Consider the following 14,463-nt stretch of genomic DNA (forward strand, 5'->3'; position numbering starts at 1 on the left):
TAGAGCAGCTGGCTACAGACTGGAAGGTCCTGGGTTCGATCCCGAGTGGTGACGGGATTTTTTCTCGTTGCCAAACTTTCAGAATGGTCCCGAGATTCACTCAGCCTCCTATAAAATTGAGTACCGGGTCTTTCCCGGGGTAAAAGGCGGTTAGAGTGTGGTGCCAACCACACCACCTCATTCTAGTGCCGAGGTCATTGAAAGCATGAGGCTCTACCTCCATGCCCCGGGTGCCTTCATGGCATATGACGGGGATACCTTTGCCTTTTACCTTTTTTAGAACAAATAAATGATCTTCACGTTACTTAAAAATCTCCCTAGCATAATTTCCTATTCTACTGTCTGCTTTGAGTCTCACGAAGCCAGAGGAGGTGGACTCTGTGAAGAAGAGCATATATGAGCCTCTGTCACGTATTATAAAACCAAATACAAGCTAGACAGTATAAATTACTATGATGTACTGAAGTACACATATTTCCAGTAGGAAATCTGCATTACCATATGGTGAAGAATGGGTAGAACGGAGAAAAATTATCTCCGGCACCAGAACTTGAACCCGGGTTTTCAGCTCTACGTGCTGACGCTTTATCCACTAAGCCACACCAAATTCTAGTTTCGATGCCAGATTGAATCCTTCTCAGTTTAGTTCTACCTCTCTGTTATTAGTGGAGTCTCTCTTCTAGTTGCTCATTGTAGTACAGGTGTTGTTCAAATATTTTAATTTCAACAAAGAACTGAAATTTTATTTATTAGTTTTAAATTTTTATTTACTTTTAGAACTTTTAAATTTTTTTTGGATTTTATTTTGTTATAAACAAAGGTTTTTGATCTTAGAATGTAGGCTTTCATGGCCGGCGTCGATAGGATGGGTATTTTTTGGGCTAGAGTGCCGTGGTCTGTTGGTGATACGACCAAACGTTTCGTCCACTACTCCGGTGGACATCTTCAGTGGCGTGGTACACGTGCGCTGAGAGATCTGCTGTGTGTATCAAGAACTGGTACTGAGACTGGTAGCACGTCGATATTTAAGGTGTGGGATGGTTGTGGCTTGTCACTTTCTTTCTCCGACAATTAGACACTATGACAAACAATCAGAACACCGAAGCCACTGGTGCGGACTGCGGCGACAATGACAAGCCACAACCGTCCCACACCTTAAATATCGACGTGCTACCAGTCTCAATGCCAGTTCCTGATACGCACAGCAGATCTCTCCGCACACTTGTACCACGCCACTGAAGTTGTCCACCGGAGTAGTGCACGAAACGTTTGGTTGCATCACCGACAGACCACGGCCCTCTAGCGCGAAAAATACCCAAATGTTTTTGAGATGCTCATGGTTGTATATATGGTATTCGAATGTTTAAATTTCAAGAATTAACTGAAATGATTTCCAAGTGATGTTATAGTACTATGACTTTCATTGCTTGTAAATGTGTTTTCCACCATGCCAAAACTATATAGCATTGAGGAGTTTGTCTTTATATGGAAGGGAGGCAAATTCAAATGTATTGTATATGTTACTCCATAGTGTCACCAGTAACACATCTATAGTTCATTAATTTTGGTATACATTTTCAAGAAAATGGAACAGGACTTTTGAATCACCCTGTATTTTTTAAATATTTACATATATTTCATATTTTTACATTTTTTTTTGTATGGGCGAATCCAGAAATGCATATAGAGTGTTAGTTGGGAGACCGGAGGGAAAAAGACCTTTAGGGAGGCCGAGACGTAGATGGGAGGATAATATTAAAATGGATTTGAGGGAGGTGGGGTATGATGATAGAGACTGGATTAATCTTGCACAGGATAGGGACCGATGGCGGGCTTATGTGAGGGCGGCAATGAACCTTCGGGTTCCTTAAAAGCCATTTGTAAGTAAGTAAAGTCTATAGTCAACATTACATAAATTGTTTATGTTCCAAATATGTAATAAAATTCGGTATATTATGATTTTAATTAGGGTTATTCTATTACCCTCCTTGGTAGTGGTAAGTTGTGAAAAGCCTTGGTAGCAGGAGGATTAATTCACATTCCGTTCGAAAACACACGTTGGTTCCATGGATTCCTTTGAATCACATGTGGTGGGGTTCTGTGTACCCCAGGTTGGGAACCGCTGATCTTGAGCATATTGAATATTCAGCATAACAATTTCTGATGAGTAGAGCCCGAATGTTTGGCAAAATGCCTTTTTTTACTGAGTGGAAGCAAATCATCATTTGCATAGATATAAATGTGATTTGGGGTAAATCAAAGTGATATAGCCAATTTTTATGTTGCCTAGTTTGCCTTGTTTAATGTGTTTCTTACTAATAAATGCCTTTTTTGTTATTTTAAAGCAATATTTCTTGTTTATTTGCAATTTTCTAATTAATTGTAATGTTATGTGTATGAAATTTAAATATTTGAAACAATGGCTAACTTTACTAACAATAGTAAATAAAAGTAATTTGTTTCGGTGCTTAATCTGCTAATAATCGTGCTTTAATACTATTGGTGTAATATGAATAATGATTGACAATCCACAATCACAAATATAATATTGTCATGCCTTCACTATACCAACAATCAGATTTATAATTTTAAATATTAAGCTCATTCTCATAGAAGTTGTCACGTAGCATTTTCAATTGTTTGCTTTCATATTTTCAAATTTTACTGTTACAATTTTGTGCTACACATGTTTATTATTGTAGGAGAAAAAAATTTGAGTGAGGAACAGGAGATATAAGATCGGTTAGCTAGAATGCCTAAATTCAGTAAACCATTGAAAAGTAAGCTTCATGCTTATGTTAGTGAATTTGGTGTCCATGTGTTTTCAACGATGGAACAGTTTTGTTATGTAAGATGTGTGAAGAGACAGTGAATCACGAAAAAAAAAAAATAGTAATATACATTACAAGAGCGATATGTTGACGTTTTCATGTTCGAGGAAAAGATTGAAAAAGCGAAACGTAGTTGAGCTTTTTTAATTTCCGAGAAAATGAAAACAAACATACCGCTCGTGTATCGTACATTATTTTGTGCGAAGATCGTTTATTACATACCTGAAAGACGAATTTCTAATTAGTTGCAATGAAATCTTCATCTTGGTTTCTGTTTAATGACGGCAACTTCGGAAAGCCAAAATATCTTTCTTCAACATTGTTGCTACAAAATGTTTTCTGTGTTTACTATACTCCAGCAGGCCGTGATATACGTCTGTCTTTTTTTTTCCCCCAGTCTATAAATGCGAACTTAAAACAAACGGTAAGGTTATGTAATGATTTATTTTTCATTTTAATATTTTAACAATATTATTTATATAACATATTGCAGTAATAACATCGGCATCTGGAATCTTGTAGATTTTTTCACGGCTTCCTTAATGTTACTTGTATCAGGAATGCAATAAGTTTCGTGGAGTAGTAGACTTTACTTAATTTTTGCAAATATTTAAAAACAATAATTAACATTGCAATTTAGGTGAAATTGCAGTAGTAAGTTTCCAATTTATAATTATTACTATGTTAAACATCTCTAAAAATAATATGTTAAAAGCCTAAAGCAGTAAAATGAATGTCGCGCTTAAGCGGTAAGAAGAGGGAAATTGTTATGCGTGTTACGTTGGGAATACTGAATGTGGTATTTCACACTTACCGCGTATTGGTTCTGTGCGGAAAACAAGCAAATACGCACGATCTCGCACAAAAGTATTTTATAAGTCAACATGTGCCACCTACGAAGTAAATATGTGAGTTACGTTGATATAGTTTAAATTTATTGTTAAGATATATTATGCCATTTAAAAATTTATAATGCCTTTTTTACGTTTTTATTGCTTTTTTGCCTGCCTATTTTAAGTGTTATAAATGCCTAAACATCCAGGCTCTACTGATGAGTACTTTGTAAAACTTGTTCCAGAGTGTTGTCATCATCACACGTCTACCTTTTGTGAGTCTATTCACCGAGATTTCTGCTTTAATTGCACCTGAATATTTCGATAATGGCGAGCCAAGTATTGAAGCAGCATGCCATGACATCGATCAGTGGCCGAATCCTTCGCCTGGAGAAACTGTGAATCTGCCACTTCTGGGGACAGTTCTGCAGGTAAGCACACTTCCGTCAGTTTAGTATTATTGTTCATGGAGGTGTGTACAACAGTTCCAGAATGAATAGAGTAATGTTTGAATATATGGCAGTCATATTCTTTAGTCATTTTTTGCCTGTTCCCTATTTCTTTTTTGTAATGCCAAGGACGCAATAGCCACGTTTTTATTCACCGTGAGGGCCCCACAAAGCACTGACCAGAGTCAAAAGAGCAAATTTTGAAATGTGACTTTTCTTAGTAAGGTGTCGATTTAAGTGTTACTATAGTCTGTTTTTGATAAGGATGGAAAGATCTCTCCAGCGCATTTCAACGAGAACCAATGGTTTTGAAGGTTAGATTGTCACCCTCCCCTCCAACTTCACTGAACTTGTAAATAATGTCTACCAGTGCGCGTCTGCCCTACAATTTTACTACCAGAATTCCTACTGAGGGACTGTTTGTTTGTGTCTTGTACAGTGCAGTGGCTATTTTCATATTGCTCGTGTCTACAACAAAGTTTTGGATAAATTTAGTTAAGCGGAGAGGATGGTATTTTTAAAAACTTTTTTCCTATTTGGTGTAAAATATTAATTTTTTGTACGTAGAGAGCTCATAGCTGTGGCAACTCAACCAAATAAAAATATTTTGAAAAAAAAAAAATATTTGGGGGCCCAAATTTGAAAAAAATATACCCAATGCAGGATTGTACTAAAACCGATATATCTAAACCGTTTTTAAAGATAGATTCAAACAGTTTTTTGCAATGTATTTGCAAAAGCATGTTCTACAAACTGTCTGTAACAGAATTTTGATATTAGTCCCTACGTTTGTAAAATAAACAATTAAAATTTAATAACAATTTTCTGATTTCCTTTCTTGCAAACAAACGGACGTATTTTTAAAATGAAATCATTTAACAAAATTCTGTTACAGAGAAAAGTTTCCTAATAGTCTAAAGAATGTGTGCTCTAAATTTCATGCATCTATCTTTAATAGTTCAAAAATTATATCCATTTTTGTCTGGCAATGTAGCAAAAAAAATGAAGTTACTGGAAACTGATAAAAGCGGGCGTGTGATTTAAAAATTCATAGCGCAGGAAGTTTAAAAATGACCTCTCAACATCCGATAAGGGCATAAATATCCACAAAATGTTATGCACTGCATGTATTTTAAAGAAAAAAAAAATTTTTTTGAAAATTAAATTTACTGGAAACAACAACAAAAGTGGGCAAGTGATTTAAAAATCCATAACGCAGGAAGTTTAAAAATGGCGACTCAACATCCGATAAGGGCACAAATACCCACAAAATGTTATGCTATGCATTCCACACATATCACAGAGTATTTTAAAGATTTTTTTTTTTTGAGAAGTTATTTATTTTTCACCAAAAAATACCATCCTCTCTCCTTAAGTAAAGTTTAGATAGACAGTTAGTTTTAAAAACTGTAGTGCAGTCTGTTTTAGTGTTCAGTGAAAATATGGATACATTTACAAGCTTAATATTTTTTTGTGTGTCTCATTTTTACAATATACTTGAACGGGGAAAGAGGTAAGCCCATACACTCAAAAACAGAAGAAGTAATGTGCCAAGTACAGTGTATGCGTCTTTTCTGAGTGAATATGACGCAAAAAACGGAAGGCCCTCGATTTCCAGAGAGAAAGTGCTGGAGAGAACACTGAAAGTAACAGGAGTATCCAAATCTGCACTTCATTTATATCTGAATGAAAAAAAGGACGAAAAATTGAAAAGTCCTTCAAAAAAAGAGAAACTGTGAAACCACTGTTATATTGCACCTGATAAATTCAATCAAGATGCGTTAAGGAGGTGTGTTCTAGGTCTCTACAAAGAACTGTGTATTCCAGCCTTGAATTGTAGTGTGCTAGCTGTAAGAGAAGAGCTCAACATTCAGTTATATCGCTCTTCACTATTGAGAATAATTGTTGATATAGGGTTTCATTATCATAAATATTATGCAAATCGTAAGTTTAATGGAGTACTTAATGGACTCTGGATTCTGTGCACTTATTTATAATTAACCGATTATTTTATTTTACATTTATCTTTGTGCATGATAATTGATAAAATTTAGCTACTCTGAAACTTATCAGGAAGAGAAAAAGAAATTGGCTGAGTCACTGGCTAAAAAAAACTGCCTACTTCAAAATGCACTGGAAGGAATGGTGAATGGGAGAAAAGTTCGGGACAGACGATATCACTTGATAGACAACATGAAGGTATATGGATCGTATGTGGATACAAAGAGAAGGCGAAAATAGGAAAGATTGAAGAATGCTAGAACCTGCTCTTGGGTAGAAAACTACGAATGAATGAACGAATATTAATATACAGTAAATAGAGCTTTGGCAGGGACATTTATAAAGTTTAACACCTCATATTAACGTCATTGTAAATAGATAACGTAATCAGTGTTAATATATTGTAAATAGTAAAGTCAGTATTAGTGAAAATGTAAGATAAGTTTTGTAAATAGTGAAGTCAGTGTTGAGAAAGTGTCAGGTAAATAGTGTAAATGGCAAACAGTGTTTGTCAAAGTGCCAGTGTCAGTATAATGTGTGTAGTGCAAGAAAAAAAAATGAACAAAGAACAGAGTGCTGAGACTAGTTAAAGTTGAACAGGGTTATTAACCATGTCACAAAAGTAGTATACACGACAAGCTCGCTTGGATTGGCTCAACAAGCGAGTACGCTTGAGCCATCCCTGTCGAGGGGGTTCTAACCCCATCACAGGAGGCCTGTGCCCAACATGGGACATCATGGCTAACATTCATTCATTCATTCATTCATTCATTCATTAACGTACAATAGACACAGTTTTGAAAAGTTCTATACTGCTGACTCTGCTTTAGAAATGTGATTCCTTCGTTTTGAAAGTAATGTTGAGATCTTTCCACACACTTGAAAAACAGGCTATAGCAATTTTGGCGAGGAATTCTCATCCTATCGGTGTGGACCCATTGGATGGCCTGCTCGTTCTCCCAACCTCACCCCACTTGACTTTCGTGTGTGGGGGCACTTGAATCGAAGGAAGAGCTCATTTCCTCAGACATTTGCAGCTGCTGACTCTACAGCACATGCCTGGAGTCTTTGAATGTGTACAGCAGACAGTGACACATCATTGCTGAGTTTGTATTGATGCAGGAGACCACACTTTTGAACAGTTTTTGCAAATGAGTACAAATTGAAATGGTTTTGAGGAATAAGTGTCATGAGTAACGTTATAACTGCATTCTTTATTCCTGACATTACAGTACAGTACAATTTCTGGTTTTGTCATTCAATAAATTAGTTTCTGACCCCTGGTCATTTAACAAGAAACGTTTGTTTTGGTCTCTTGTATCATCCCTAAAAGTCTGAGTATTGAATTTAGATACACTCTGTATGAACTCCTAAACATTTCTGTCTGTGAATAATTTCAAGGAAAAATTGTTCCAGGGCCGAGTATCAATCCTGGAACCCTTCGCTTAGCGTACGAATGCTCTCCCAACTGAGCTACCCCAGGAACTATACACGACACTGTTACAACTTTTCCTTTATATCCACACAACACAAATGGGCTGACAAGATGCCAGAACCCAACTTTGTGACGGTGTCATGTATAGTTCCTGGAGTAGCTCAGTCAGGATAGCATTCATGCGCTAAGCGAAAGGTCCCAGGATCGATACTCGGCCCCAGAACAATTTTTCCTTGAAATTATTCAAACATGCTTTACAGGGAGCTACTACCTGAAAACCAGATTTGCATAATACATTCGTTACTGGAGGTACCTTAACAGGAAGCCACAACTTAAGTCACACAGAATTTGTGTGCACCAGTAGCGGCTGGTGCTCAAAATAATGAGTGTGCTACAATTTCTATATTGGCCTACTGTATACACTTATATGTATTTATCTTAATTTGAGACTTGCCTAGTGACGAAATATGAAATCCATACGACATTCCTTCCTACTGCAGAACCTGTCAATTACCCTGGTGTTAAACCTCTCCATCTTGGACATCATACTCTTTTCTATTGACAGTGTTGGAAGAGCAGTGAGGCGATCCTGGGATATAGTGTTCCTTAAAAACGTTTTTATGTGTTTTAAGCAAGAAAATCATCTTTCTGGCTCAGCAGTGGTGATTGCTGTTGTAACCAAAATGTTTAACAACTTCGTTATTTCACAGAATGGATCCTGTAAATTGTTGGATGCTATGTATCGTAACAATTGAACAGCTCCATCTATATTTCGGAAGTCGGGTCTTCCGTATAGAACTCAAAGTTGTATCTTTAACACTCTTTTGTTCAGTACAGTATGGCTGTTGACAAGAACTTCGCGTTCATGAAAATTAGGCTATGCGAAAAATTGCCAGAAAATTTTCTGTTTAATAATTTTGTTGCGTCTAGGTAGCTTAAAGACTGGAAACGATGAGTAGTTTCCTGAATTATACGGTCACATACTTCCTTGGCATCAATTTCCTGGGATTCCATTTTCCATCTCCTGCTGACTGATTCAGGAGGAACCTCAAAAAGGCAGGTAGACGGCAGCAGCAGTCGGACACTTGAATTACCAAATACATTGTAAATAGTTCCTAGTTCTTCCACAAACAAGCATTCTTTCGTTACACTTTACTTTTGCAATCTCCAAGCTGTGTTGTGCTGAAGCTGACTACAGCACTTCCCTGCGTAAAAATAGCCAATCAGGGCAGTGATTTCAGCTTCGCACATGCGCATTAATTGTCTACATTCTCATGTAGAGTTTTGAGTAGCACAACGTACCCCCTGAGGCACCAAAGAGCTAAGAGCGAAGACTAAACACTGTATAATGCGTCATGAACATAACCACGGGAAATTATCAAATGGCAGATCAGATACTATGATGGTATGGCAAATACATTTGAGCAAAAATTATCATTGTGCTGTAGCACTGTAGCACATAAGGACGGGCCGCCCCTGGTGTGCACTCAAAATTGGGTTCTGGCATCTTGTCAGCCCATTTGAGTTGTGTGGATATAAAGGAAAAATTGTGACGATGTCGTGTATAGTTCCTGGGGTAGCTCAGTCGGGAGAGCATTCGTGCGCTAAACAAAGGGCCCTGGGATCGATACCCGACCCTGGAACAATTTTTCCTTGAAATTATTCAAACCTGCTTTGCAGGGAGCTTCTACCTGAAAACCAGATTTGCATAATTTCTGTCCGTTGTAAGTAGAATTATTGGAGTGGTCAGTAGAATGAATGTTTTTTTTTTTTTCCTTCTTCAGTGGGTTGCGTGTTAAGCATTAATGTAGCATTTTTTTAAGATAGGGAAAGGTTAAAATATTTAATTTGTTTCTTTATATATTTATGTTTTTTTTTTTTAGTACAGAGGTAACTGTACACAATACAAATTAAATTGAGTGTGTTTATTTTTACTTTCCAGTTAATATAGAGTTGCATTCGATTGGAAGTGTTTGAAGACAGTGTAAATCTGTGCATGAATTGGCTGTAGAAGTCATTGCATATGTATTTTCTTTAATGCAGGCTCACATCCCCAGTCAAAGTAATAAAGTGGGTGGGCACACACCAGGCTCCCCATCAGAAATGAATCTCTCGCCACTCCCTCCACCAACCGTGCTGTCATCAGTGCATGAGGTTCACATGTTTCGTTGTTTTTCACCTGTAATTTCACACGTGCATCTACTTTGGGAGCTGGTTCTTACTGCCGAACCAATTGTAGTTATGGCTGGTTCTCCTACAACTTGTTCAGAGATGGTGCAAGCTTTAGTTAGGTGAGTTTTATACACAATCATTTAATTGAAGTGTCTACTTGAAGTTTGATATTTGTAATCTTTTTGAGTGGTTATTGATAACTGTTACGTGATTAATTAGTTCATCTGTCGTGTAATTCTGTGCTTGTGAATTCACATGGAGATAACATTACAGAAGAATTCCACTTAAATGAACGTAGGGAAAAACTGTTAACTTCAAGGTGAAGTTGTTAGTAATACCACTGATTTCACCAACAGATGTTAAAACTTAACAAGCTGTTATACTGATATAACAGTAAATTTAACATAAAAATGGCCAGTTTCTCCAAGTTTTATTGGATCATTTAACAATTATTTAAAAGTTAACAACCTCTTAAGCATAGGTTTTCTGTTTCTTCAATATTTGTTTGAGCTAACAACATGTAAACAAATAATTCTTAAGGGGCGGCAGAGGTGAATATTTAAAAATCCACAAAATTTATCCGATTTGTTTGAAATTGATCATGGATACTAAGTATGTTATTAGTAATGGACATACCAAGTTTCAACTTTCTAAGTACAATAGTTCTGTAAATATTAGTAATTTTATAAAACTTTCTATCGTTTGATATAAAATGCTCCATGCACCATATTGTAAGAAATTTTCAATATTTATTTTTATTTATATGTTCAGAGAAGGTATACAGTATAAATAATGATAAGTATTAGTATTATGGGAATAATATAGTAATACATTTATCTTGGTTTTAATTTCATAATTTTAAGGGCACAAAATCAAAAACTAACATCGGAATATGAAAATTAAGATAATAAAAATGGAAAAAACCAAATTTTCATTTTTTCTTCAGTTTTGTTCGAAAATTTCACCTCTGCCTCCCCTTAATAGTTAAAAATGGTGTATGGATCATTAAACTAATTCTTTCCTATGTTTTTATTTTTATGTTGAAGCTTACAACCTCTGTTTATATATAATTTACTACATTTGTCATTTAAAATTGGCATGGCATTATTTTCATGCTGAACAACTATAGTACATACCTAAACAAACAATTTGAAATAGGAGACCATAGGCCAGATATGGGTAATTACAGTTGTAGGAGATTAGTACAGTAAAATCTCTCGTATCCAGCACCCAAATAACTGGTAATACCAAAACAACGGCAATTTTTGCTAGGTCAAGAAAAAAAAAGAAGTCATTCATGCAAAAGAGAAGAATCTGAAGAAGATGTGAGTGGTTTTCATGGATCGCACATGCCGCATATTGTTTACTCTTTACATTGTTCATGCGTGAAAACATAGACAGAAAACCCCGTTATGTCCTTGGAGTAGATCGGGTAGGATCGGTAAGCTGTTACTTGGGCCTCGAAAACAATGCGCAGAGATGATATCTTTAAATTTACCACTTGAACTCGCCCATTTTGAAAGGGTGTTGGACGAGTCTAAATAAGAAAGTGTGAAATTCTCTGTTTCATTCGAGTGATAGATTATATATATAAACAAGCATACATTAGAGGTATGTTAAAGAGGTTTAAATCATCGCGTGCTACTTTATCTTCTTCATAGTTGCGACGTTGGCTATACTGCTCTTCACGTCATGTGGCCACTATTTAAAATTGTCTTCGGAATATGTATGATAAGAACTTTCTTGTGTTAAATTTTAATGTACCTTGTTAACATGTTTCGACCTATTTTCGGTCATCTTCGGAACAGAGTTAAAATTTAGCACAAGAAAGTTCTTATCATACATATTCCGAAGTGATACAGTGTTAAAAATTGTATAATCAAGATGTATTAAAATTGTCATAAGGTTACGAAAACATTTAGTGTCTTTTACGCTATTATGTATTATAATAATTATGAACTGATGAATATACATTACCGTATTCAGTACTAAAAGTAAACTTTGTACGTATTTCAAAACTTTATTTTTAAATATCTATATGAAAATTAATAAATTTCAACAAGGAAAAAAATGTTTGTGCAGTACAGTATGTCTTCACATAACCTACAAACGTATTTCCAATTATCCGGAAAAATCAGTTATCCCGGCACTGGCTTTGTCCCACAGTTGCCAGATACGAGGAATTCTACTGTAGTTTCGTGAAGTTTAAATCTACCATCACCACCACTAAACTGCGTCCATAAATAAAAGGGGGCAACGAATCTTAACCACAAATGTTTTTGTACACAGCGTCACAGTATTGGGATGAATAGCTACCAGGCATGGAGCGTTTTATGTGAATGAACTGGCTGACATGCACATGGTCTATGGTGCAAAGAGAGTGTTACTGTAAATGGTTTCCTTGCAGACACATTCCATGTTGAGTGACGTTTGTTGGTATCAACCGATGCTTGTGAGAGGAAGGTTCAAGGTTCATTTCAAGCCAACAAACAAAGGCTAATGCTGGTTACAGGCGATCAGTACAAACTCCGAGTTCGACGAAGGATTTTTGCGTCAGTTTGAAGAAGAGTCATCAACAAGTATGCGATCATTTGCATGTTGAAGTCACCCATCGACTAGTGTGGAATATTTTACACGAGGAAAGATGTCATCCATTCCATTCACAACCAGTGAAATCTCTGTGTCCAGGTAATCCTGCTGCTTGAGAGCCGGTTTGTCAGGAGATGTTAGATCAGACCTTAGAGAGGCCTGGATTTCCCCGCAGTCACCCTTTTCTCGGATGAAACTGCATTTACAAAGGAGGGAGTACACAATGGCTGTAACTGTCACATCTGGGCAGAACCAGATACCCATGTTACACCAGGACTGATTTACTTTATTGGGCAGGCATTGTAGATGATCATCTAATTGGTCCATATTTGCTTCCACCGAGATTCAGTGGTCCTCATTACAGCATCTTCCTGGAGTATGTGTTACCAGAACTGCTGCAAGATGTCCCATTGCACGTTTGGTGGGGCATGTGGTTTCAACACATTGGCATTCTGGCTCACTATGATGTTCATATGTGACGTCACCTCAGTACGCAATTTGGTGCCCAATGGATTGGCAGAGGAGGACACATTGCTTGGTCCCCAAGATCGCCATACTTCACCCCTATGGACTTCTTTTCTCTGGGGATACATGAAGGACTTGGTCTACTCTGACCCTATCGAGTCAGAAGAGCAACTCATCACCCTCATTGCAGCAGCTTTGCAGGTCATTCAAGAAACATCAGGAATCTTTGAGCGAACCCTCCAGTCCCTAATCCGAAGATGTACGCTGTGTGTAAATGCACAAATTCGCACTTTTGAGTACTTACTATAAAATGTAACTTAATGACGCATGTTGTGTTGAGTTACAATACTGAGTTTTTTTTCATTTTCAGTATAGCATCTAAATCTATGAGAAGGGTAATTACCCATTTCCGGACTATGGTTTCCTACATCAAACTGCTTGTTTAGGTCTACTCTTGCACACCACAGAGATTTGCAAAATAATTTTTTCTGTACTCTGTAATTGCATTGCTGATGTTTATTTTAACTAGTCATAACCTTGAATTGGGGATGAGCAGGATCCGTCTATGCTTATCTACATAACAAATAATAAAGTTATTTTTCGCATTTTATTAGCTTTAACGTTTTAGGCTCGAAGGAGCCATCTTCAGAAAATTATGCCTGAGAATACATATAAATAAAAGTTGGTACATGCGTGTTGTGTGATACAGTATGAACAATAAGCAAGTTATGAGCCTCTGTTGTAAACAATTATTAACTCAAAAGTGATTAAAAAGTAGTTAAAATGGGATAAAAGCTTGTATAAGCTGTGATCAATGAAATATTAAAATGTAAAATGTTGTTCTGATATAATTTGTTGAACCATCTGTGACAAAGGCTCCAGTATGGTGTCTTGAATGGAGACAATTCAACTGTAATACGGAATAAAATGTGTATCAAAATGTGGACCATTGTCTCCATTCAAGACACCATACTGGAGCCTTTGTTACAGATGGTTCAGCAAATTATATCAGAACAACATTTTACATTTTAATATTTTATTGATCACAGTTTATATAAGCTTTTATCCCATTTTAACTACTTTTTAATCACTTTTGAGTTCATAATTGTTTATAAGAGGCTCATAACTTGCATTTTGTTCATATTGTATCACACAACACACATGTACCAACTCTTATTTATGTGTATTCTCAGGCATAATTTTCTGAAGATGGCTCCTTCGAGCCGAAAACATTAAAGCTAATAAAATGTGACAAATAACTTTTATGCTCGACCATGCCGAAATGTAGTAATTATACACCTGGTAGTAGCCCTTTAATGCACCTTATTAAAGTACACCTATTCATTATAGTTCAGTTGTTCAGCCAATGAGAAATCACCATTGTGCACAAGTATCAATTATTCTCAGATATGCAATCGAAAGACAACTAGCAAAACATCACGGAGGCTGGAAATCCAATACTGTTGCAGAAGGTTATGTTCGGTTACTATAATAATTAGTGTTAATTGTAAATAATATTCAAATAAATTCAATTTGTCATCTCGTTTTTCAATTCTAAATCAATTTCCAGGTTATATCAAGATTAATGTTCATGTTATTCTCTAGTAGATTATATCAAGGTCAATGACATTCGTTCCTCGGAAAAAATCAATACTTTCGCGTCTGCGCACATCTCACAATTTAGAAAG

The 14,463-nt window shown here is 36.3% G+C and overlaps 1 protein-coding gene across 1 annotated transcript in view; it reads left to right on the plus strand.

Moving 5' to 3' along the window:
* LOC138708112 (protein DENND6B) overlaps positions 1-14,463 on the plus strand; it is a 56,888-nt gene that overhangs the window by 15,822 nt on the left and 26,603 nt on the right. The window contains exons 3-4 of the mRNA XM_069838304.1: positions 3,910-4,095; positions 9,593-9,840. Coding sequence (XP_069694405.1) covers positions 3,910-4,095; positions 9,593-9,840 — 434 coding nt within the window. The remainder of the gene's footprint in view (positions 1-3,909; positions 4,096-9,592; positions 9,841-14,463) is intronic.

Source organism: Periplaneta americana, chromosome 10 (genome assembly GCF_040183065.1).
Source record: "Periplaneta americana isolate PAMFEO1 chromosome 10, P.americana_PAMFEO1_priV1, whole genome shotgun sequence".
In the NCBI taxonomy this organism is placed as follows: domain Eukaryota; kingdom Metazoa; phylum Arthropoda; class Insecta; order Blattodea; family Blattidae; genus Periplaneta; species Periplaneta americana.